Below are 25,768 nucleotides of genomic sequence, written 5' to 3' on the forward strand. Positions count from 1 at the left end.
CTTTCCTTTGAAGTTTTCTATTTTTGTCTATCTCAGGACTCACCTTGGTAGCTGATATTTAATGTAACTTGGCACCTCAGTCAAATCATGTAAATTAACACGACACAATTGCAATATCATGTGGTCAGCACAGAACAAGAGGTCAATGTATGTGACATTGGGAAAACAAGGAAAAGGGGCACCTCACTCAGCTGGAGAATGAGGGATCCAGGACATTTTTGGAGAAGGTGATTCCTTTTTTTTTTTTTTTTTTTTTTGAGACAGAGTCTCACTCTGTCACCCAGGCTGGAGTGTGATCTCGGTTCACTGCAATCCCCGCCTCCCAGGTTCAATCAATTTCCTGCCTCAGCCTCCCCAGTAGCTGGGACTACAGGCACGCACCACCATGCCCGCTAATTTTTGCATTTTTTATAGAGATGGGATTTCACCATGTTGCCTAGGCTGGTCTCCTGAGATCAAGCGATCTGCCTGCCTCAACCTCCCAAAGTGCTGGGATTACAGGTGTGAGCCACTGTGGCCAGCCCTTGACTCTTTCTTAGCAGATGCATTAGAGTTAGCAATGAGATCAACTTTTAGGGAGACTTTTTTGGAGAAGATGCTCAAGAAGGCACCCCATGCCATGTACATTTTTAGAGAGAATAAAAAAAATGGTTACAAAGAAAATCTTGGTGGGTTTCCCATTTAGTATCTGCTATGGATTGAATGTATCCCCCAAAGTTCATGTGTTGGAACTTTGATCCCCAGTGCAGTGGTGTTGGAAGGTGACATCTAATAATGAAAGATGTTTGGGTCATGAAGGCACCGCTTTCATAAATGGGTTAATACTATTATCATGGCAGTGGATTTGTTATCACAGGAGTGGATTCCTTAAAAAAGGATGAGTTTAGCCCTCTCTTGCACTCTCTCACCCATGTGATGCCTTCTGCCACACAGCAAAAAGGCCCTCACAAGATGCGAGTTCCTTGATCTTGGACTTCCCAGCCTCCACAATCATGAGTCAATAAATTTCTGTTCACTATAAATTACTCTGTCTGTGATATTTTGTTATAACAACACAAAATAGAGTAAGACAGTCCCTAAATTTTCCATAAACTCATACATGTTAATGCCACTGTAAAATCAGAAACTCTATACTATTATTAATTAATCTTGGGAGATTTCTTCAATTTCACTTATGCTAAGAATAAGCTTCATTTTTTAAACAAGAGTATAAGAATGGCCATTTATGGATTTAAAAGACATCCCGATGAAAACTGACGGTGGGAGTCGAGAGGTATGAGTGCTTTGAAATGATGATACCGTTTAAAAAATAGTCCAAATAGAATTTAATGGACTGTGAAACTGCAGTTTCAAATTAATGAGTGTACCTAGTAAAAAGCTTTGCACCAAGAAGGAATATGAAATGTCAACTGAAATATTATAATTAGCTTAATAGTTTAAGCATCTTGCTTATTAATATGTCATTTATTTTGGCAGGTATTTTTTGGGGTAGTGAAGGCAAGGAACTGCATCTTTTAGTATTCTTACCATATCTTTATAAATCATTTTCAACATGCTCACACATATGCCACCCATGATGGATCATGCAATCAAATGCATGCATCATCCAGGCTTCAAGGAAATTTTGACTAAATGCTTTCAAGTCACAATTACATACTTAATACTGGATCTTGATTTGATGTGTCCAAAGCTTGAAAGTCATTACCCAAAAAGAAAGGACAGCAGATATGGTCAATCAACTTTTATTTTTAATTACCCAAGTGTGTACTGTCCTTTGTATGAAGATACAATGGAGGATACAAAAGGAAGAAGAGATAAAATTTCTACCATCAAAAAAGTTAAAATCAGCTGGAGACACACCGCACAAAACAGTAAGACTTAAGGCTATATACTGAGTAGCATTTGAGAAGTGTAAGACAACTTAGCACAGAGTAAACCCACACAACGGGACACCATCAGTAACTATGACAGGGAGTGAAGGAGGATAATTGGGGAAAACATCCAAGGAGGTGGGAAAAGCATTGGATTTGTGTTCTAGTCCCCCAGATACCAGTGGCTTATTGTGGCTCTTAGGTAATTAAGTTACACCTCGGTGGGCTTCAGTTTGCTCAACTCTAAAACAGAAGGTGAGGACTAAATGGTCTTTACTGTCTTTCAGCTGTAACAATACAGTATTCTAAGGACGAATGCAAAGAACTTGGGAAGGTGAGGCTATTACAGGTAAGAGGAAGAACAAGCACAAACCCGCAGTGGTAGGAAAAAATTCATTGCTTGTGCATGGGCAAGGTGTGTTGTGGGGCAGCAAGAACCTTAAACAAGCCAATTTAACTATTCTAAAGATTCTGAGGGCAATAAACTTGGAAACTGGTGAAACAGAACGCTAAGCCAGGTAAGGGACACTAAGCAGGGGCCACAATGGAAAAAGAGATACCATGTATTTTACAGTCAGAGTTGGATTTATCTTCATGCTTCCCGCCTCACTCCACATTATTTGTCTTCATGGAACTTTACTGCAACTCTTTCCCCAAACCCATATCCCAAATACAGTAAGAAGAGAGTGTGATTACAGACACCCTCTCTCTTTAGACTCGCACAAGTAGCCCCCTTTTGTGGGCCAGGAAGCCAAGAGCCGTTGCTGAAAAGATGGTGGTCAATCCAATCAGCCTGAGCAGGCCTGGCACGGAGGGCAAATGTCTCTCCAAAAAGGTCGTGGTGATGGGCTGTGCAGGGACATCCTGGGTTCAGAAAACATTGGGTATTAGTACAGGGCTTGTGCACTTCATTCCAGAAATTCTGTACTTTCTCCAGCTCTCTGAACATGACCCATTCTTGCCAACCTCTAGACCAGTAAACACGATGTTCCCTCTGCTTATACTGTTTACCCTGTCTTCCTCACTGGACCCTTCACTTCCTCAGGGAGGCTTTCTTTCCTGATACCCCAGCCTAGGATGACATTCTCCTTTTGCATTTTTTCTCAGCATGTCTTCTTCACTGTTCTGTACTTTTTGGTTATCATCTGCATTCTCCACCAGATGTTGAGCTCCACAAAAATGCTGCTGTGCCTTTGCCACAGTGGCTGATACAGAACACGTGTGCCATAAATACTTGTTAGTAAATGAATCAATGGTCCCCACAGCCCACAATCCCATCCCTGGCAGAAGCACTAAGAGAATGACTGTGGAGTGGCAGGCCTATTCTCTTTGACTTCACACTTAAAAGGATAGAGCAATAATTCTGACCTTTGTGACTTTGTCCTCTAAAGTGCGTTTGCACTCTAACCTCTATGCATCCCTCCTTCCAGCCAGGAAAACTTCCTAGGATTTTATTACAAAAATGATGAGTATATTAAAAATAAAATTTTAATCTAAATATTCTCCATTTCATTCCATTTGTTTGTCCCTGGACAGGAGATGCTAACACACTTTCCTTTCTTTTCCTACCTCGTGTGGAGAATCACCAGGCTAGATATTTATTTGACAGGCATTTATTGAGTTATTATTTTTAGAAGTCTCCGAGAAATGTCTCCCTCCTCATCAAAAAATATTTTTTCCTAATAATCTGTAATGAATGTGACAGCTACAAATTTATCAAAGTTCATCTAAATCTCTCACCTCTACCCTAACCCATGATACTTATTTAAACATTCATGTTTAAATCACTTAGTTGAATCACTTAGGAAAAGGTATGTGAATATATACAAGTGTGCTCTTCTTGAAAATAATGGGTTTAGAGAAAAGATATCTAATTTCATGAAATAAAACATAGCCTACCACAGACTCTGGTTCTGACTGCCAGATTTCATCCTCTGGAATCTTCCCCATGGCATGCAGGATCTGAAATGAAAGAACACACTGGCAAATAGCAAAAGTGACACCATCTTTCTTCTAATCTGCTCCCTAAAGGACTAAGTAACTGTCTCTTGAGATATCCATCAAAAACACCAAGGTAAAGGCCAGAACACTCCATACAACCTTTAAGAGGCGCCAAAAGGTCTTTCTCCTGTGGTATAAGAGGTTCCAATCATTAGGCTTACCATAAATTTTAATAGTTATGAACACACCTCAAATAGGGATGACATCAGAGGAACTGTCAGAAAATCTTTCCTGTGAAATGAATTGAATTTTGAGTCCTAATAGAAGCATGTTTGGTTCTAGAATATCAGACCTAGGTTACCTTTCAAGTATAGTCAGGTTGATCGTTTGCCCCATGGGCTCTTTTTACTTCGGGTGACATGTTAGGTATTTTCATTATTACTTCGGGCTAAGGTGTTCACTTCACCTGAGACAATAGTTAAAATAGTATTTTATGGGTCTTAAGATGGGGGTTACTGGAGAGTTGGTCTCCAGGCTCTCAGATATCTTTGACCTACATGTCAGGACCATGAGTTGCCTCCTTCCCCATAATCTATGACCCCAGACCCTACCTCTCGGGCTGCTCTCTCCCCGGCCTCTACAGCCCCCTCCATGTAGCCGCTCCAGTGTGTGGCAGTCTCGGTGCCTGCAAAGTAAATCCTGTCCACTGGCTGGCGTAGAACCCTTGGAACAAAAGCAAAGAGGCAAAAGTGGTCAGTCTCAGAGAGTCAGAGAAAAGTTTTCCCATAAAGACCAATGCTGGTCAGCTTCCTCAGATTCTAAACAATCAAGAAGGACACTGGCAATTTTGGAATAATGTTTATGTGGTTCCTCCAGCTCTTACATGATCCTTGTCACAAACAAAATAGAATAAAAGCCAAAGTTCACTCCTGCACCAAGAGTTGCAGGTGAAGGAGCTGACATTAATGGACGTAAATTATGTATTTGCTTCATCAACATGAAGTGAGGGACTGTATAAGCCCAGTCACATGGCTCCCTTTATGGCTCACTGGCTCTGTGGCAAGGTGATACATGCCCCCAATTCCCCACTGGCTATTCCACTAGTGAACTTGGCAAATCACTTACTCTCACTGTGCTCTGGCTTCCTTGCCTCTTAAAGGGAATGGTCCACTGATTTCTAAGACCCTTTCAATCAGTAACATTTAACAAATCTGAGAGTCTGACTATGGCTCCATAACTCCTATTCCTTGAACACTTGCCTGTACTGGTGAGGTCGGTACTATTATTATCACCATTTTGCAGATAAGAATATGGAGGTAGACTGTGGTGGACATTGTGATGAACCACGCAGGCCCCCTTCAAGAATGAAAGACTTATTCCCAGCTGCTGGGAGTGCTGCCAGAAGAGGGCCTACTGATGTCAGCCCTCTTTGGAGATTGCCTCTGCTAAAAAATACTATGTTACCTACTAGGTCATGCCTCCTTCCAATAGCAGTTGCATCCAGTGACTGATCACCACGGGCTGTAAATACCTGATTCCCAAGCTCCAACTTGAGACCTCCCACTCTGAAGGGCCATTCTAGTTCTGGAACTTCCTCTGGGGTCAGCTGAGGCCTTCACTGGAACTGCACTGCAGCCCAAGTTCTCCCTATGCCCACTCCTGCTTCCTTCTCCCTTCCACAGCTGCCAATCCTAAGGGCATGCCTTAATATATATCCTGTCTGCTAATCGTTGTTTCAGGGTCTGCTTCCTGGAACCTAACCAGCAACAAAGACAAAGTAATTTGCTCTCGGTCACAGCTAGTAAGTGGCAGAGTTGGTATTTGAACACAGGCAATCTGACTCTGGAACCTACAGTCTTAACCACTTAGTTATACTTCCTCTCTCTACTGCATTATTTCTTCAATCTTTTAAAGAACTCTGTGATGTAGCTACTATTATCATTATCTCATTTTACACATGAGAAGACTGAGGCTTGGAGAAATGTTCAGTGATATGCCAAGAGCCACACTCCTAGAAAATAGCAAAGCCAGGATTTGAACCATGTCTAACAGATGTCAAAGTCTCTATTTCTATCTCATATTCTTTGCCTGGTGTATCATCACCCTATAATATTTAATAGTTAGTAGACTGCCCACATGCTATACAAGGGACTGAAATGTCATAGCACTTGGCCTGTAAGAGGGGCAGTTCATTGTTGCTCTGACAAAAATACCATAAGGAAAGCACCGTCAACATGCCATTATTCATCCTGTCTCAGGGTTCTCTTATATCTGACAAGCGATGTCAAGAACTAACATCCATGTTCCATCTTAGTCAACACTGTACACCACTGGGCCTTTTATTAGAAAACCAAATGAGCTGGCTTGCATTGGTGGGTTTTCTTTCACCTGCTCTGATTGTAGTCATCACAAAAAGGAGAAGAAAATACAAGGAGAGATATTATATAGAATACAGATGGTCTCCAACGTATAATTGTTAACTTTATGATGGTGTTAAAGCAATACACATTCAGTAGAAACCATACTTCAAGTACCCATACAACCATTCTGTCTTTCACTTTCAATACCGTATTTAAAACTTGACATGAAATATTCAACCCTCTATTACAAAATACGCTTTCTGTTAGATGATTATGCCCAACTGTAGGCTAATATAAGTGTTCTGAGCACGTTTAAGGTAGCTAAGCTAAACTATGATATTCGGTACATTAGGTGTATTAAGCGCATTTTCCACTTATAATATTTTCAATTTATGGTGGGTTTATTGGGATATAACTCCATCATATTTTGAGGAACATCTGTATTAGTATATTGATGACAACACATGAAATATATAGAGAGCCTAAGGGTACTCAGGAAGGAACCCTTCCTACAAGAGAAGGTGGATTGACTTTCCCCGTGTTGATTAAACAATGCCGTTTTTCACTACATGTTTACTTTTTTTTTTCAATGGAGAAAACTAACCCCAGCTGGAGACCTCTAGGAGGCCTGGCTAGACCCTAAGAATGAAATATTAGAAGAAAGAACAAAGGCTTAGACAACTAATCATACTATAAATCAGAATATGTGAAAACCAAGAATTAATTTTAAACAAAGAGATAGTTTCCCGCCACTTGTCATTTGGAAATTATGTTCCTTTAAGGGAAAAAAAGAGTCCAACAACCAGGTAAGAAAAATACCTGCCCCTTCTTTTGCAGGTGCGTGAACAGACAGTATATATTTACAAAAGATATAGGACATCATAAAGGGGAACTCCACATATATTTCTTGTGGCTTATGAGTTTTACTGCATAATCACGACAATCATTTTTTTCACCCTATCCAGAAGAAACATTTCTTAAGAAATGTATATTTAGTTCTTTACCAAGTTGTACTGGTAATTCTGTCTTCTCTTTTCCTTCAGAACATGTACTGTGAACTTTCAGGGCTCTGAATATAAAACTTATTGCAATATCTTAAATACCATGGCCCTGAAGGGTCAAGGGAAGTCTTCTGGGCAGGTAGTCTCTGTTCATGCTGGGAATTATGTTAAGCTATGCTGTGCCTTAGTTTCTACCCTACAAATTGAAGGTAGTTATAGGAAGCCTGACATATATCCCTGGGAAGGAATAAAGATAAAAGAAGGCATTACTGTATCACCACCAATGCCAGATACAATAGGATTTATCTTGCTTCTCTCACGTGGTCAGGATCAGGCCAGTTCAGGTTAGTGTCCTCTTTGTTCCCCAAACCAAAAGGTATTTATGAAATTGAGCATAAAACCCACCACTCTGTGGTCAGAAATCTAATCATATCACACTTCTGATTTAAAACAAAGCCAAAAACAAAAGTAATGCAGTGATAGCTGTTCTCTGTTGAAATATCAAGTTTTGTATTCCTGAATGTGTCATATAGGGCAAACTGTTCTTCCTCCCTCTTTGGTCTGATTCTCCATTCTGTCCTTAATATCACCCATAGCCCATCTGATATAATATTTTGATATTTGTCCCTGCCCAAATCTCATGTAGAATTGTAATTTCCAATGCTTGAGGTGGGGCCTGGTGGGAGGTGTTCGGATCATGGGGACGGATCCCTCATGGCTTGGTGCCTTCTTCATGATAGTGAGTTCTAGCAAGATCTGGTCACGTAAGAGTGTATGGCACCTCTCCCCACCACACTTGCTTGTTCCTGCTTTCGCCATGTGACTTGCCTGTTCTCACTTTGCCTTCTGCCATGATTGTGAGCTCCCTGAGGCTTCACCAGAAACTGAGCAGATGCCAGCACCATGCTTGTATAGCCTGCAGAACTATGAGCCAATTAAACCTTTTTTCTTTATAAGTTCCCCAGACTCAGGTATTTATTTTAAGCAATGCAAGAATGGCCTAATACACCATCCATGCAAAGTTCTTCCCCAGACTTTCCAGAAACCTGTGGGATCCTAGCGTTTTCCTCATACCATTCCATCTGCATAGACTGCATCCCCAATAGCCTTTCTCTGCCTCCTACAACCCTCAGGTGGTATGTGCATTATGAAGCCTTCCCAGATTTCTCTAAGTAAAGCTAGCCTGTGCCTCTGTGTGTTCCAGTGGTATCTCTATGCCCCTGTATTAGAGCATTTACCTCAGTGGTAACATTCTGAGTGGTGATACAGTAGTGCCCTCCTTTATCCTTATTCTCTCCCAGGGACATATGTCAGTACTTTAGAGTCAATTTTTGATATCATGTCCTCTCCCCATCCCCACCCTAGCCCTCAACACTGTCAGCTCCTTCTCAGCAGGGAGGCTGTCCTTGGTATTGAAGTTCTCAGCACAGTGCTTCGCAAATGGTTGGCACTTAGCCAATAAATGCAGAATGAAACAAATACCATTGACATATTCTACACTCAGTGACACGATTTGGCTCTGTGTCCCCACTCAAATCTCATATTGTAGTTCCCATAATTCTCATGTGTTGTGGGAGGGACCCAGTGGGAGATGAGTGAATTATGGGCGGGGGTCTTTCCTGTGCTGTTCTGGTGATAATCAATGGATCTCACAAGACCTGATGGTTTTAAAAATGGGAGTTTCTTTGCACAAGCTCTCTCTTTGCCTGCTGCCATCGACGTAAGATGTGACTTGCTCCTCCTTGCCTTTTGCCATGTTTGTGAAGCCTCCCCAGCCATGTGGAACTGTAAGTCCAATAAACCTCTTACTTTTGTAAATTGCCCAGTCTCAGGTATGTCTTTATCAGCAGTGTGAAAACAGACTAACACAGTCAGCATATCTAAAAATTAACTTAATGACCCAGCAGCTTATCAGGTGCTGCCCCTTGGCCCCAGAATGTTCTCTTGGATAATATTTTGCCATCTTTAAGCAGGTAAAGAAAGTGCTAACCAAAGTTATTACGTATCTTCTGATAAGCAGGTTTTACTCCTTATTCGACCAGTTTTCATGGACAGATTGATTAGCCATTTCCACTTACCCCCTCTGTTTGCTGCATACTTTCAACAGTCTTTGACTCACTAGTCTACATTTCTCATTCTGTTTAGATTAAGCTTTTGGCATTAAATTATTGCTTGGTTTAGTAATAGTATAATAGTCATAAAAATCACTGCTATATCATTAGTTCATTTATTGTCATCAAATAAATTAACTAAACAACAACACACTTGGATGTATAATGCTGTGAATGCTAAAAGCCATTGAACTGTGCACCGTTTTGAATAGGTGAATTGTATGGTATGTGAATTACGTCTCAATAAGGATGTTAAAAAATAACTCATACTTCCCAGCATCTAAGGATTAGGATCAAAAAATAAAAAAAAACTCATACTTTCTTGAACATACTGATTATTGCTCACTTTTCATCATTTTGTGCTTTCCCATCCACTTGCTGAGAAAGTGAGGTTCAGAAAGGAGAAGTGACCTGTTTGGCATGACAAAGTTTGTTATTGGTAGAATCAGAGCTGGGACCCAAGTCTCTTCATGCCCAGTCTAGAACTCATTTTGTTTTTATAATTTTGTCCCCGTGTTGGCAGTTGTACAGTGGCATTTGAGGAAGTTTTACTGAGTCCTAACTCAATATAAGGACACTTCTTCTGACACCGTGGGTGAACCCTTGGACTACCTAAAATGCTACTATTTTTTGATTTTTAATTTTTATGGGTGCAGAGTAGGTGTATATATCTATGGGTACATGATGTGTTTTGATACAAGCATGCAATGCATAATAATCACATCATGAAGAATGGGGTAAAATGCTATTCTTATGCTGAAACCTTCTATGGTTATATTGATTGGAATTGCTCTTCCAGAGAAAAGCAGCACCATGATGTATGTATAATTATAATGATTTCATTCATAAGATACACGATTTCATTCATAAGATACAAAGGAAATTGTTTTTTTTTTTTTTTTTTGTATTTATAAGAAACAAGGGAGAAGAGCTACCTGAACCTATTTAGGTTTTGGATTCAGGTGCAGGGGATTTCAGTAACAGCTTAGCATGCTTTCACTCTACCTTCCATATTGAGTCAGGATCCCAGGGGGGAAGTAAGTTGTGTAGCAGCCCCCAGAGTACTGCTCCTCACACCAGTTCTTTTCTTCATAATGCACTGGCTGCAAGATAGAGCAACAAAAACTTGAAGGAGACTCAGAGAAAGCTATTTAGCCTAGAATAAATCGAACAGTTTAGTAGGTTTTGTATTGTCAAACTAATGTATTTCGGAAATAGAGTTGCATTATCCTGATGTTTTTAAAGATATGTCTTTGGGCAGGTAAATGTCCTTGGTAATAAGCTTCTAAGAAATTCAGATCTTAGAATGTTTTTTTCATTTGGTTTCTTTGTCTCTTAAGTACTGTTCATAAATTGCGATAGTCTAATTCCATTTTTACCTTGGTTTTACCTATTAAAAAGTTTTAGTGCCTGATGGTTTCAAAAAAAGTTTTTAAAAGGATTTATGTTTACTGGAGTGGCTGGATAGGAAAAAAAGGCAGAAAAATATGACTGTTGAAGAAAAAGGATTATCAGGTTCATGTTTTGGTGGAGGTGAGCTTTCTTGAGGGAGGCTGAACAAACATGTTTTTGTGGCAGGCAAGCACTTCCGTTGATGGTGGTATTTGTAAACAACTATTGGGGAAAATATGTTTTTTGCCACGAACAGGCAAAACTGGCAGAGATTTTGTAAAGCTCAAATGCTTTTTTAAAGTAACCAAACAGAAGCTTTATCATTAAGCATTACTTCGAAAAGATAAAATCAACGTAGCAAGTTTTAAGAAAACAATGTTTGTTTTAAAGGGAGATTTTGAAAAACATTTTGTTTAAAAGAATTGCAATCACACAGCTGACTTTGGACAGTCATTTGTAAGGCATCCTATTTACAAAGTATGATTATGAGGTTCTGCCAGATGGGTTAAGTGGCTCCAGGTCTTCTGTGGTATCACCACGCTACACGCCCCAGCACCTGACGGCTACATCCACCTCCTAAGCAAGCTTCTCTGGCTGTCTCCAGCCAATCAGAAGAAAAGTTGGACTTTATCTTTCAATGTATCTTGTTCCCAGGAATTTCTTCCTTCCACAAAATAGACACCAAAGCAAAAATAAAACAAGTGGCCTTCTCTATGCCAAGAGCAAACAAGGACAGGACCAACTTATTTTTATCATCAGGAATTAATCATGCACACCCTTCTTAGGAAAAGAGACTTTCTCAAATGAAAAATGATCAGCCTTTTTCAAAATATGGGGACAAATGCTTTCCCCTTCAACTGAAGTTCCCCAAACAACCATCTCACGAGTTGTTGCAGGAACTTCAATTAACAAACTGCTTTAGCCTGGGAGTGCCTCAGAATGTAACTTCACAAAGCTTGAATATCTACCAGGGTGAAATATCTTGAATGGCTTTTTTTTTTTTTAAATCAACTCCACACTCTTTATTCTCCAGACCTCTAGCATTGAATGGCATTTTTTTTAATATACTTTAAGTTTTAGGGTACATGTGCACAACGTGCAGGATTGTTACATATGTATACATGTGCCATGTTGGTGTGCTGCACCCAGTAACTCGTCATTTAACATTAGGTATATCTCCAAATGCTATCCCTCCCCCCTCCCCCCACCCCACAACAGGCCCCAGTGTGTGATGTTCCCCTTCCTGTGTCCATGTGTTCTCATTGTTCAATTCCCACCTATGAGTGAGAACATGCAGTGTTTGGTTTTTTGTCCCTGTGATAGTTTGCTGAGAATGATGGTTTCCAGCTTCATCCATGTCCCTACAAAGGACATGAACTCATCATTTTTTATGGCTGCATAGTATTCCATGGTGTATATGTGCCACATTTTCTTAATCCAGTCTATCATTGTTGGACATTTGGGTTGGTTCCAAGTCTTTGCTATTGTGAATAGTGCCGCAATAAACATACGTGTGCATATGTCTTTTACACTGTTGGTGGGACTGTAAACTAGTTCAACCACTGTGGAAGTCAGTGTGGCGATTCCTCAGGGATCTAGAACTAGAAATATCACTTGACCCAGCAATCCCATTACTGGGTATATACCCAAAGGATTATAAATCATGCTGAATGGCATTTTTAAACAGAAAAACTAATAATTTTTAACAGATGTTAAGTTCTGTTTTTACTGAGTATATACTGTATTTTTTGTCTTGATACTTTACTCAATATCATTGAGCCTGGAGGCTATGCCTACATTTAAACTTGCTAATTGGTATATGAAAGCAAAAAAAAAAAAGCAAAGCATATTCCTCATTAATATTGTTTCTCTAATTGTTCTAGTTTATTTGCTGAGAAAGAATTCCAAGAAACATCAAGAGCATGTGTTTCACCTGTATCAAGTACAGAAGATCTGCAATGGTGGGGTGAGGAGGGAGGGAGGGAATTTTGCTTTAAAATAGTGAACAAAAATGACAAATTTGAAAGACACAACAACTTAACCAGGAGGAAGCAAGTCACTCCAAAGCTGAGCAAAGTAAGTGTTAGAGTAATAGGACTAAGTCATGTAGCTGCTCAACTAGATTATGGTATATACTACAGAGACTTGGATTTAAGAGGCTTAACAAGTTAAACATTCTCAGCCTCCTCATTAGACTTTTCTCACGCATTAACTGCTCATTTGTACATTGGTCTCCATTGTCTTCAAATGCTTCACAGATAATTGGATTTAATAATCACTTTCAAAAGGTGACATAGTCTATGTCAAAACATTAAAAACTTAGCAGTCTGATGAATGTCATGAGAACACCAATTCATCATTTTAAATATTGATGAGGGAGGTGATTATGGGTACTTGTTATGAGCACTTTGGGCCCTCTGACTGTCACCAAATGCCCCCTACCCTGCCCCTATCCCACTTTTAACCACCTTAGAGTTCTACTTGATTCATTTGAAGATCACGGTTTTCTCAGGCTACTTCCAAAGGTGTCTAGAAAACTCAACTGGCATACAGACAGACAGCCTGTCTTCCTTACATCTCTCATGTTCAAGGGTAAAACAAGGCAGAAAAGAGGCCATGCAGGAGTGGGGGCAGGTAATCTTATTTTTTAACTGTGAGACAGTGGGGGATGGGGTAGGTATAGGTTTATGTATCTGAGTGAGACTCTGCCCTTCTTACAAGATCACCAGAGAGGGGAAAAAGCCCTTTTCATCCCCATCCTGGCTACCAGGAGCTAGGATCTTCCTATGGGTAGTAGAAGCTCCCCTCTTTTACCCCCCTAACAGAACTGGAAGCAGAGTGACCCAATGCCCTCTCCCAGGAAGAAACTCTGAATTCAGGGACAATGTAGTACCACCTAAACCACAGCATACTGCAAGTTCCCTGACCTGCCACCAGCACAGCCAAGGCCCACACTCTCTGGAACCACTTGTAAACTGACCAGTCCTGTGTAGATGCCTCTGCAAAAATATTGGGAAAAACATGACCTTCAGGACCCAACTTGCATCAACCTATCCCTGCTAGTCACTTGGGGACAAAGAAAGGCCTCTCACCCTTAGTATAGGGTTGGGAAGCAGCCTTACCTCCAGAGCTTCTGGGGAACCCAGAACCTTGGCATAGAGTTCACAAAGTTTCTTCAACCTGTGAATGAAAAGAGACAAAAGAGAAAATAAAGGAAAGAAGGGAAGGAAAGAAAAAGTGGGAAAGAGGCATTTATCCCCTCATAAAAAAGATTCCAAGAGCCATTGATTCCACTCCAGCATTTCATTTTAATTTTTTAAAACAAGGCATTTTGTTCCATTTCAGATGTCTTAAATCTCTGAGGTCACAAATATTAATCACACAGGATTGCTGTTAAGTCTTTAAGAAAGTAAAGTGACATGTTGCCTGAATCATGGTATTATTTTATTATTTTAAATCCAGGAGCCCTTTTGTTTATGAACAAAATGTTTCTGAAACACATGTTTATGAAAATGCCTAAGTTCTTCTCCCTCCCTCTCTTCTTTCTCTCTCTTTCTGTCTTTTTCTTTGTTTTTATACAAATGATGTAACTTGCCACAAGCAGAGGAATGGATAGAAAGAGCAAAGAAATAACTACAGAAGTAGAACCAAATATATAAGGAAATTTAGAATTCATAAAGGTGGACATTTTAAACCCACAGGGAAAAGACAGTTTTCAATAAAATGGCACTGGGACAAATAGCTGCTCGTGAAAGAAATAAAGTAGGATGCTTACATTATTTTCTTACACCAAAATATGTTTCAGAAGGATCAAAGATTTACATATAATAGGTCAGACCATAAAACGAATGGAAGAATGGGTGATTTCTAAAAAATTACCTTGGAATGAGAAAGTCTTTTCTATGTATGATAGATACTCAGAAACCATGGTTTTAAAATGGATAAATTTGATTACATAAAAAGATAAAATTTTATTATAGTATAAAATGAATAAGCCATAAGCAGGATCAAAAGGCAAAGTGGGAAAAGATTTGTTCCAGACATTGGAAACCCAGCAGTGAGCCAATCAGACAAAACATCCTACCTTCATGATCTTATATTCTAGTGGGGACATTTTTAGGGAAGAGGCCCAGGCAGACCGCTACAGCCCTGGCTATGTGCAGAGGTAACATTGGTCATTGAGGAGAACCCTGATGGAATCGGAAAGCATGCATCATAATATAATTCAGGAGCTCTTTCCTGGTAAATAGGTTATTAGCAGTGGTGTGGGAATAAATAATTGGCACTGGTGAACACTAATTGCAAGAAGAAATTGCCACCTCCAGAGGAATTAGTCCCACTGTACCTATAATCTGTAATTGTTATGCATCATTCATGTAGTATGTGTACAGCAGACTTCCCCACAACACAGTAATTTTTCTCCCTGGTTTATCTCCTTCACAAGCAAATTTTCAGCCCCTGGGTTATATCCATTTTCATATTCTCCGTAGCCCCTAGCATGGTGTCTTATGTACAATAAACTCAATAAATATTAATTTGAATACTTTGGTTCTTAAGTTATCAGCACTATGTCTTTTACAACAAGACCCTTATAATTAACATAGCAAACACGTAGCATTGGCAATACACATATAATTAGGCAGTCCATAAGTTAAAAAGTTAAGTAAAAATGAAAGGCAGGCAAGTAGGTAGAAAAGAAGGAAAGAAAGAGAAAAGGGAGGGAGGGATGGAGTGGGGGGAAAGGAAGGAAGAAACGAAAGAAGCAGCATTTCTTTTGTTACCTTTCCTCTTTGGTAAGACGTGCCAGTTTTCTGGCTTTGTGGGCCAGGATAAATCTAAAGAATATAAACAAGAAAAAGGGGAGAAATTAATGGTTGGTTTCATCCTAGCCTCATTTTTGTAGCTACACATGTGCCCAGTTTACACAGTTAAGTCAACCAAAAGAAACAAACTATACACTAGCTTTTCTTATGTTCAAAGTTTTATGATTTACATATCAAATTTCTGACACTGAAGAGCACTTTCTAACTTCAAGGAGTCAAGCGACTAAAAGTAGATGACTGGCCATAATTTTTGCCTTGGATAACACTATGGCTGACCCACTTCCCCTCACCCAGCTGGTGGTCAATAAGAATAACCCTTGGGCCTCAGATGCCCACTTAAGGCTATGTCTGAGCTCTTCCAATTTCATCCAGTCCTTGCTCTTTGGTTTTGTCTCCACCATGGTGTCTCCCTAGCACCCAAACTTCTAGATTCCATCTCCATTTCTAGCCCCATGATTGCTTTCAACTAACAATTAGCTTTGATCTCCCTGTTCTGACTGTTGGCTCTCTCTGAGATAAACTCATACATGTCCTGAGGCCCATCTTAATTTTGGATACTCCAGGTCACCACCTCTGTGGGCCAGGATATGCTGGTCTTCCCTTCCCATGTGCTGGTCGTCCCTGGAAAGCTGAAGACTGGGCTGGTCTTGGCTCTTCTCTACTGGGACTCAGAAATCTCAGCATCTCATTTAAGTAACATGGATGCCCACACAGCCTCCACAAGAAGTCTCTTAGTAAAACACCCCAAGTCAGGTCTTTTTATTATACTTTCAACAAAAGATGGGTCACCTAAATATGTCTACTCCCAACACTAAATACTAATAGAAAACTAACATAAAAATTTTAAAATGTTATTGGTATTCTGCTTCCTACCTAGATATTTATTCATTGGAAGACATTATTTAGAAAAGAACCAGTAATAATTTTTGTACCGCTGAATTTGAAAAATAATACCACTGGGTAAAAAAAAAAATCACTTAACAAAGTTTGGGGCACATTTGTTAATAGTATGTGATTACCTTGTCAACACTGAATAGCAGCCACAACACCATAATTGTGCCTTACCCCATTATGGCAGCATAGTTGCCTTCAGGTTTGGTATCATCTAACGTGTAGGCAACTGGAGCTTCCTCTCCATCAATAATCATGGTTCCACAGTAATCTTAGAGAACAGCAAAATGGAAGAGCATATTCATCACTCTATCAAAATATCCATTACAGATATAATGAAGTGCATGTTTTTAAACTTGAGAAGCCCAAAGGCCAAATACAGCATGTTATACTCCAAACATATGAAGGCAAACCAAACTGATGTCAAAGGAAGGATAAGTAGCCAGCATTTTTTGAAAAAATCAAACCATAAGCCCTTCTCTGCAAAGAATAAAGCATATGATATTAGGAATTCATCCAGGTCACCGTTTAATGAAATCTGGTTCTCCTTGCAGTTAATACTTGGGCTCCCTGTTTTCTCTTTCATAAGAAATCAGAATAAATCCAAAGATGTGTAAAGGAAATACCAGTTCATTACTGTAAAAAAGAAGAGACTGAACACTGACACTTTATGAAAAGTCACTTATTCTAAGTAGTTCTTTATTATCTGGAGGCAGTGTTTAGAGGGAAATTTATAGCACTAAATGCCCATAAGAGAAAGCAGGGAAGATCTAAAATCAACACCCTAACATCACAATTAAATGAACTAGAGAAGCAAGAGCAAACAAATTCAAAAGCTAGCAGAAGACAAGAAATAACTAAGATCAGAGCAGAACTGAAGGAGACAGAGACACAAAAAACCCTTCAAAAAATCAATGAATCCAGGAGCTGGTTTTTTGAAAAGATCAAAAAAATAGACCGCTAGCCAGACTAATAAAGAAGAAAAGAAAGAAGAATCAAATAGATGCAATAAAAAATGATAAAGGGGATATTACCACTAATCCCACAGAAATACAAACTACCAACAGAGAGTACTATACTATAAACACCTCTAGGCAAATAAACTAGAAAATCTAGAAGAAATGGATAAATTCCTGGACACATACACCCTCCCAAGAGTAAACTAGGAAGAAATCGAATCCCTGAATAGAACAATAACAAGTTTTGAAATTGAGGCAGTAATTAATAGTCTACCAACCAAAAAAAGCCCAAGACCAGACAGATTCACAGCCAAATTCTACCAGAGGTACAAAGAGGAGCTGGTACCATTCCTTCTGAAACTATTCCAAGCAATAGAAAAAGAGGGACTCCTCCCTAACTCATTTTATGAGGCCAGCATAATCCTGATACCAAAGCCTGGCAGAGACGCAACAAAAAAAGACAATTTTAGACCAATATCCCTGATGAACATCGATGCAAAAACCCTCAATAAAATACTAGCAAACTGAATCTAGCAGCACCTCAAAAAGCTTATCCACTATGATCAAGTCAGCTTCCTCCCTGGGATGGAAGGCTGGTTCAACATATGCAAATCGATAAACGTAATCCGTCATGTAAACAGAACCAATGACCAAAACCACATGATTACCTCAATAGATGCAGAAAAGGCCTTCGATAAAACTCAACAGCCCTTCATACTAAAAACTCTCCATAAACTAGGTATTGATGGAATGTATCTCAAAATAATAAGAGCTATTTAGGACAAACCCACAGCCAATATCATACTGAATGGGCAAAAGCCGGAAGCATTCTCTTTGAAAACCGGCAGAAGACAAGGATGCCCTCTCTCACCACTCCTATTCAACATAGTATTGGAAGTTCTGGCCAGGGCAATCAGGCAAGAGAAAGAAATAAAGGATATTCAAATAGGAAGAGAGGAAGTCAAATTGTCTCTGTTTGCAGATGACATGATTGTATATATATTATCTGGAGGCAGAGCAGAGAGTACATGTATAATTGAAATTCATAGAGTCCCAAACCCTCATTTCAAACATGACCTCCAAAGACTCTTTCCCCTGTCAAGAACAACTTGAGAAACAATTTCAGCTCATCCTGGATAAGAGTGTCTTCCTCAGTTCCCTCCTGAACAAAATACAGGCACACCTCAAAGATAATGTGGGTTTCATTTCAGATAATGGAAATAAAGTGAATATTGTAATAAAGCAAATTGTGTCACGTAAATTGCTTGGCTTCCCAGTGCATATAAAAGTTATATCTACACTACACTGTAGTCTATTAAATGTGCAATAGAATTATATCTAAAATATGTACATAATTTAAGCATACTTTATTACTAAAAAAGCTAACAATCATCTGAGCCTTTAGTGAGTTGTAATCTTGTTGCTGGTGGAGGGGCTTGCTTCAATGTTGATGGCTGCTGACTGATCAGGGTGGTGGCTGCTGAAGGTTGGTGTGGCTGTGGCAATTTTAAAAAAGAAGACAACAACGAAGTTTGCCACATCAATTGACTCCTTTTTTTATGAAAAATTTCTCTGAAGGCTGCGATGCTGTTTGATAGCATTTTACCCATGGTAGAACTTCTTTCAAAATTGGAGTCAATCCTCTCCAACCCTGTCACTGCTTTATCAACTAAGTTTATGTAATATTCTAAATCTCTTCTTGTCATTTCAACAATGTTCACAGCATCTTCACCAGGAGGAGTTTCCATCTCAAGAAATCACGTTCTTTGCACATCCATAAGAAGCAACTCCCCATCTATTTAAGTTTTATCATGAGTTGGCAGCAATTCACTCACATCTTCAGGTTCCACTTATGATTCTAATTCTCTTGCTATTTCCACCATATCTGCAGTTACTTCCTCCACTGAATCCCTCAAAGTCACTCATGAGGATTGGAATCAACTTCTTCCAAACTCCTGTTAATGTTGATGTATTGACATCCTTCCATGAATCGCGAATGTTTTTCATGGCATTGACAATAGTGAACTCTTTCCAGAAGGTTTTCAATTTACTTTGCCTAGATCCATCAGATAGGCAGGAGGACTGTAAGGCAGGTATAGCTTTACAAAATGTATTTCTTAAATAATAAGACTTGAAAGTTGAAATTACTCCTTGATCCATGGCCTGCAGAATGGACATTGTGTTAGCAGGCATGAAAACAACAATAATCTCCTTGCACATCTCCATCAGAGCCCTTGGGTGACCAGGTGCATTGTCCATGAACAGTAACATTTTGAGAAATCTTTTTTCTTCTCAGCAGTAGGTCTCAAGAGTGGGCTTAAAATATTCAGTAAACCATGCTATAAATAAATAGGCTGTCATTCAGACTTTGTTGCTGTTTGATAGCATTTATAGAGCACAGGCAGAGTAGACTTAGCATAATTCCTAAGGGTCTTAGGATTTCCTGAATGGTAAATGGACATTGACTTCAACTTAAAGTCACCAGTTGCATTAACTCCTAACAATAGAGACAGCCTGTCCTTTGAAGCTTTGAAGCCAGGTGCTGACTTCCTTTCTGTAGCTATGAAAGTCCTAGATGGCATTTTCTTCCAATATAATGCTGTTTGGTCTATATTAAAAACCTGTTGTTTCCGGTCGGGTGTGGTGGCTCTTGCCTGTAATCCTAGCACTTTGGGAGGCCAAGGTGGGCGGATCACTTGAGGTCAGGAGTTCAAGACCAGCCTGGCTAACATGGTGAAACCCCGTCTCTACTAAAAATACAAATATTAGATGGGCATGGTGGCGTGTGACTGTAACCCCAGCTACATGGGAGGCTGAGGCAGGAGAATCACTTGAACCAGGGAGCCGGAAGTTGCCGTGAGCCGAGATCGCACCACTGCCCTCCAGCCTGGGTGAAAGAGCGAGACTCCATCTCAAAACAAAACAAAACAAGACAATCTGTTGTTTAATGTAGCCACCTTTGTCAATGTTCTTACGTAGAACTTCTGGATAACTTGCTGCAGCTTCTTCATCAGCCCTTGCTGCTTCACCTTGCACTTTTATGTTATGGGGAGGAGGCTTCTTTCCTTAAACTTCATGAACCAACTTCTGCTAGCTTCACACTTTTCTTCTGCAGCTTCAACTTCAATTGAAGAGAGTTGGGGGCCTTGCTCTGGATCTAGACTTTGGCTTAAAGGAATATTGTGGCTGGTTTGATCTTCTATTCAGATCATTCAGTTCTCTGTATCAGCAATAAGGCTGTTTCACTTTCTTATCATTCATATGTTCACTGGAGTGCACTTTTAATTTCCTTCAAGAATTTTTATTTTGCATTTACAACTTGGGTATTTGGCACAAGAGGCCTAGCTTTCAGCCTATCTCAGCTTTCAATATGCCTTCCTCACTAAGCTTAATCATTTCTAGTTTTTGATTTAAAGCAAGAGATGTGCAGCACTTTCTTTCACTTGAACACTGGGGAGACCACTGTAGGGTCATTCATTGGCCTTATTTCATTACTGTTGTGTCCCAGGGAACAGAGATACCCAAGAAGATGGGGAGATCTGGGGGAACAGTTGGTTGACTGAGCAGTCAGAATACATACAGCATTTATCGATTAAGTTTGCCATCTTATATGGGTGCTGTTTATGGAACTCCTAAACAATTACAATAGTAACATCAAGGGCCACTGATCACAGATCACCATGACAAACATAATAATAATGAAAGTTTGAAATATTGTTAGAATTACCAAAATGTGACACAGAGACACAAAGTGAGTACACGCTGTTGGAAAAATGATGCCGATAAACCTGCTCAGTGCAGGGTTGCCACAAACCTTCAATTTGTAAAAAGTGCAATTATCTGTAAAGTGCAATAAAGTGAAGTTCAATAAAAAGAGGTGTGCCTGTATATGCAATTTCAAAAGACTGTGACAGGGCACTGGTGAAAATGTCAGGGCAGAGTCTGAAATGTTATAACAATATATTACTGCAGTGTCCAACTCCTTCTGCTCCATCATTTACTTGCAAAATTGAGGTTGTTTGAACAAAATTATTGTGGAAGACTCAGCGGCAAATGTTGTATAGAAAACCCAACAAGAAGATTTCAAAATAAGGAAGAAAGAACAGAGAAAGGACCTCCCCAACATGTGTGCATACGTGTGTGTAAGCAGATAAACCAGGAAGCCTTTTAAAGGGAACTTGTCTCTTTCTCGTCTCCTGCACCCCTCCCCACTGTGCACCTGTTAGAATCAATGTCCCAATCTGCCACTGGCTTGAGGGGTGTTTGAATGCCCTTCAGGCATGCTGGGGCAGGAAAAGATGTTGAGAAAGTCTGAAGTATGTGAAGAAGAAATGTTTAAAGTCTAAGAGCTCAAGGTTTAAAAATACAAGAGAACCATCTTAGGAATCCCCTAATATAAGAAGGCAAGAGAGAGAGCAGACAAATAGGACAAGATCTGATCAAAGAACGTGTGCATACTGATCATGTGGGGATCGGCTGGACAGGACCAGCATAGGATGCCAGGCTGGCCAAGGTGGAAGTACTGCTTTCTCGATGTAGGGGCTCCTTGGACACTTCCTTCTCAGAGTGAATCTGGCCTCTGAGTCAAGTGAGTGCACTTAATGGAGGTGAAGGAACAAGGAGCAGAGAGAAAAGTCATGTTCATGCCAGGACAAGCTATGCAGCATGGAAGAGATTTCTGCCACTTGCAGATAGAAAGCTCAAGAGCCCCACGCATGCACACAAAACATCTCATCAGCTTTGTAGGGCCTTACTCTTAGAAAAAGAGATGATATTCAAGGACATCCAAACACTTAAAGAAGTTCTTAAAGAATAAATGCAAAGACAAAGAAGAAACAAATTCACAACTAACAAATGAAACAGAAAAACTATGGGGGGGGTGGGTAGGGGGAGGGACCCAATAATTCAGGTAGTAGAAGAAATTTCCCCCAAAGTGCTAACTTTCTCAGAGAGAAAAGAAGCCATTGTAGCTCTGGGAGGTAACAAAGAGGCATGTTCAGAATAAAATAATTCAATAGAAGCTTTTGTAATGTAGGGGTGTGGAGGCAGGAGCTTTGATGAGATGATAATAACATTCATCTGGATGAATAACTGAAGAAGTTTACCAAGGACAAAATTAAAGGAAAAATAATAATAAGGGAATGTCCTACCTGACATAGTATATAACATATTATAAACATATCATAAAGCTACAGATATTAAAACAGTACAATGCTGCCATAGGATTAGATAATATAAACTTGTGCTTTCCAAAGTGGGGGTGTACACCTAGATTGCACATCTAGATAGTGGAAGAAAATACTAGAGATTCTGGTTTTTCAATTTAAGCTTTTTAAAAAGTCTACTTTTCAAATGTTTTATAGTTACAACGATACAATTTTTCAGAGGTACTTGCGTATAATTTAGGAATACCTATAATGATAGTTTATGTGTACATTTTTTAATAAGTAGAGCTGCAAAAATGTTTAGAACGCAGTGACAAAGGTCAGTGGAACAGAAAGAATCAATGTGTATCTGAGAATTTAGTAGGGGGAAACCATCATACGACAAATCGTTAAAAACTGATTCACTGGGAGAAAATATTTGCAATATAAACAGAAAAAAACTTTAATGAGCAAAGGTAATTTACAAAATGATACTTTGTTAATGATAAAAATTACAAATTATGGATAAATGAGGTAATTTCTCCTACCTGATTGACAAAAAAAATTTTAAATATTATTAGCTGGTGTCTTAGACTGCTGGTGTTGCTATAAAGGGATACCTGAGGCTGGGTAATATATGAAGGAAAGAGGATATTTACTTGGCTCATGGTTCTACAGGCTGTACAAGAAACATGGCGCCAGCATCTGCTTCTCATGAGGGCCTCAGGAAGCTTCCACTCATGGCTGAAGGTGAAGAGGAGCTGGCGTGTGCGGATCACTTGGTGAGACGGGAGGCAAGAGAGAGGGGAGGGAAGTGCCAGGCTCTTTTTAACAACCAGCTCTCATGGGAACTGACAGAGCAAGAACTCATTTATTACCTCAGGGAGGAGGACAGCACCAAGATGTTCAGGAGGGATCTGTCCACATGACCCAAACATTTGCTTTTAGGCCCCACCTCCAACACTGGGGATCAAATTTCAACATGAGATTTGGAGAAGACAGATATGGAACTTATATCAACTGGCAAGGATGTGAGAGGACAGACCCTAACAAAAATTTCACAGGTCTACCCAAATCAATTGACTTGATAATTCCATCCTACAGCATTTATCAAAAAGAAATGCTCCTATACAAATATGTAGAGCTATATGGAGGATGCTGTTTACTGCAGCATGGTGTATAATAGCAAAAACATGGAAACAAGAAAAATGACTATCAACAGCTGATGTCTTGGGTAAATTCTGATAAGGCACACAATGAGATACTGTTTATTCAGTTGTCGAAAGGGGTTAGATTTAAATGTACTGCTATGGAGAGATGTCCATGGCATACTGTTAACAGGAAAAAGCAAATTTCAGTGTGATATGTATGATGTATGTTTTTTAAAAAACATGTTTTTGGAAAAAATATTAACATATTTATTTAAAATTAAAGTTATATTTGTATAAAATATTTATTATATTATTTAACATGTATTTCCAGTATATATAGTTCTCTCTACATATATATAGGGATGCTCACACACATATATTTAAAGTACAGGTTGAGTATCCCCATCCCTTATATGAAATGTTTGAGACAAGAAGTGTTTCAAATTTTGGCTCTTTTCAGATTTTGGAATTCTTGCATATACATAATGAGATTTGAGGTTGAGACCCAAGCCCAAATACCAGACTCATTTATGTTTCAAATACATCTTATACACATAGTCTGAAGGTAATTTTATACATATTTTAATAATTTTGTACATGAAACAAAGTTTTGACTGTGACCCATCACATGAGGTCAGATATGGAATTTTCTACTTGAGACATCATGTCGATGCTTCAAAAGTTTCAGAATTTGGAGCATTTTGAATTTTGAGTTTTCAGATTAGGGATGTTCAACTTGTATTACCTATGCATACAGTAAATCTTTAAGGATAAACAATCTAAATTTTTAACAGTGGCCCTCTAGGGGGAGGAACAATAGAAGAGAAACATTTTTCACATACTTTCAGTTTTTGAAAGTTTTATGGTCATTATATTTATTTCTGTAATTTAGAAAAACAGGTACAGCTTCTGCCATTGAAAACATAAATTGAGATAAATTAGATGTAAATATTCAAGGGAAAGTAGAAATGGTTCATAGATGAACAAAAGCAAGGAGACCACAAGAATTCAATGCATTGCTAACAGCCTACCCTTTCCACAGAAGTGGGCTAGAATGAAGGGCTGATGCATCCCGTGTAGGGTGGGGTGCTGACGGTGAGGGCGGCTAGACTTAGAATGCCTCAGTGGAAGGCCAGCAAAATATAGGAAGCCTGTCCTTGCAAATTCACAAAGATGTTACACACTAAGAGACTGGGAAGCATTTCCTGGGATAATCAATCTAGAAGCAATCAGGTGCTCTTACCACACACAGGAGATGACCATGTGAGGAAATGGGTATGTTAATTTGCTTGACCACAAATCATTTCACTATGTACATGTGTATCAAAACATTATGAGGTACACCTTAAATATCTACAATTAAAAATAAAATAAAAGCAGTGTTTAGCATGATGCTGGGATTGGGTGGGGGGTGTGGAGGGGAGAAGCAATCAAGAGTTTGCTACCACTGTCTGTATCAAAATACAAAATGTTACCTTCTCTTTAATAACCCAAGCCACACTGAACTTGTGAAACAAAACAAAGCAACATAAAACCAAAACTCTGGTGATTACTATGACTGTGTGCCTGATATGTGCTAATCACTGTGCTGGATTGTTGGGGCTGCTTAATTCGTACCCTTCTATCTTGTTACCTCATATTGACTGAGCTTGTATGTTACTAGTTAATTACAGTGTCTTTGGCAGTGATGTTGATAGTCTGGTGCAAAGCAAAGATCTTGTTATAAGAGTGAACTTCTTCAGATTTCATTACAGAAACTTTCAAATAAGTGTCATTGAATACACTTCTCAATGTAACAGGAATCATATTGGATGTGAGTCTGGAGCCCTACTTGGTGTTTCTATAATAGCCTAGAACTCAATACATTGTGCAATTACCAGTTTGCATGACTGTCTTCCTCCTGAGTCTGGATTTTCTGGGCAAGGAAAAGTGCCTTTGAATTCTCAGTGCCTAGCACTGTGTCTGGCATACAATAGGTGCCCAGTTGAAGAAATACATTAAAGTTGTAACTCAAAAGAAATCTCAAATGCTTTGGTGAGGCTATCTCATGTCAACAAACCTTTTTTTTTTTTTGAGATAGAGATGGAGTCTCACTCTGTTGCCCAGGCTGAAGTTCAATTATAG

The 25,768-nt window shown here is 39.3% G+C and overlaps 1 protein-coding gene across 3 annotated transcripts in view; it reads right to left on the bottom strand.

The window, feature by feature from the left end:
- Positions 1–1,726: 1,726 nt before the first annotated feature.
- MAOB (monoamine oxidase B) overlaps positions 1,727–25,768 on the bottom strand; it is a 115,496-nt gene continuing 91,454 nt past the window's right edge. For 2 of the 3 annotated variants that reach the window (XM_003317433.4, XM_054676938.1), the window contains exons 9-15: positions 16,565–16,661; positions 15,458–15,511; positions 13,799–13,856; positions 10,290–10,387; positions 4,424–4,535; positions 3,771–3,833; positions 1,727–2,735 (exon numbers count right to left, since the gene is read on the bottom strand). In XM_003317433.4, the coding sequence (XP_003317481.2) occupies positions 2,583–2,735; positions 3,771–3,833; positions 4,424–4,535; positions 10,290–10,387; positions 13,799–13,856; positions 15,458–15,511; positions 16,565–16,661 (635 nt within the window). In that variant the 3' untranslated portion in view covers positions 1,727–2,582. The remainder of the gene's footprint in view (positions 2,736–3,770; positions 3,834–4,423; positions 4,536–10,289; positions 10,388–13,798; positions 13,857–15,457; positions 15,512–16,564; positions 16,662–25,768) is intronic. The other variant, XM_009438967.4, reaches the window with a different exon arrangement.

This window comes from Pan troglodytes, chromosome X (genome assembly GCF_028858775.2).
Source record: "Pan troglodytes isolate AG18354 chromosome X, NHGRI_mPanTro3-v2.0_pri, whole genome shotgun sequence".
NCBI classification, from domain to species: domain Eukaryota; kingdom Metazoa; phylum Chordata; class Mammalia; order Primates; family Hominidae; genus Pan; species Pan troglodytes.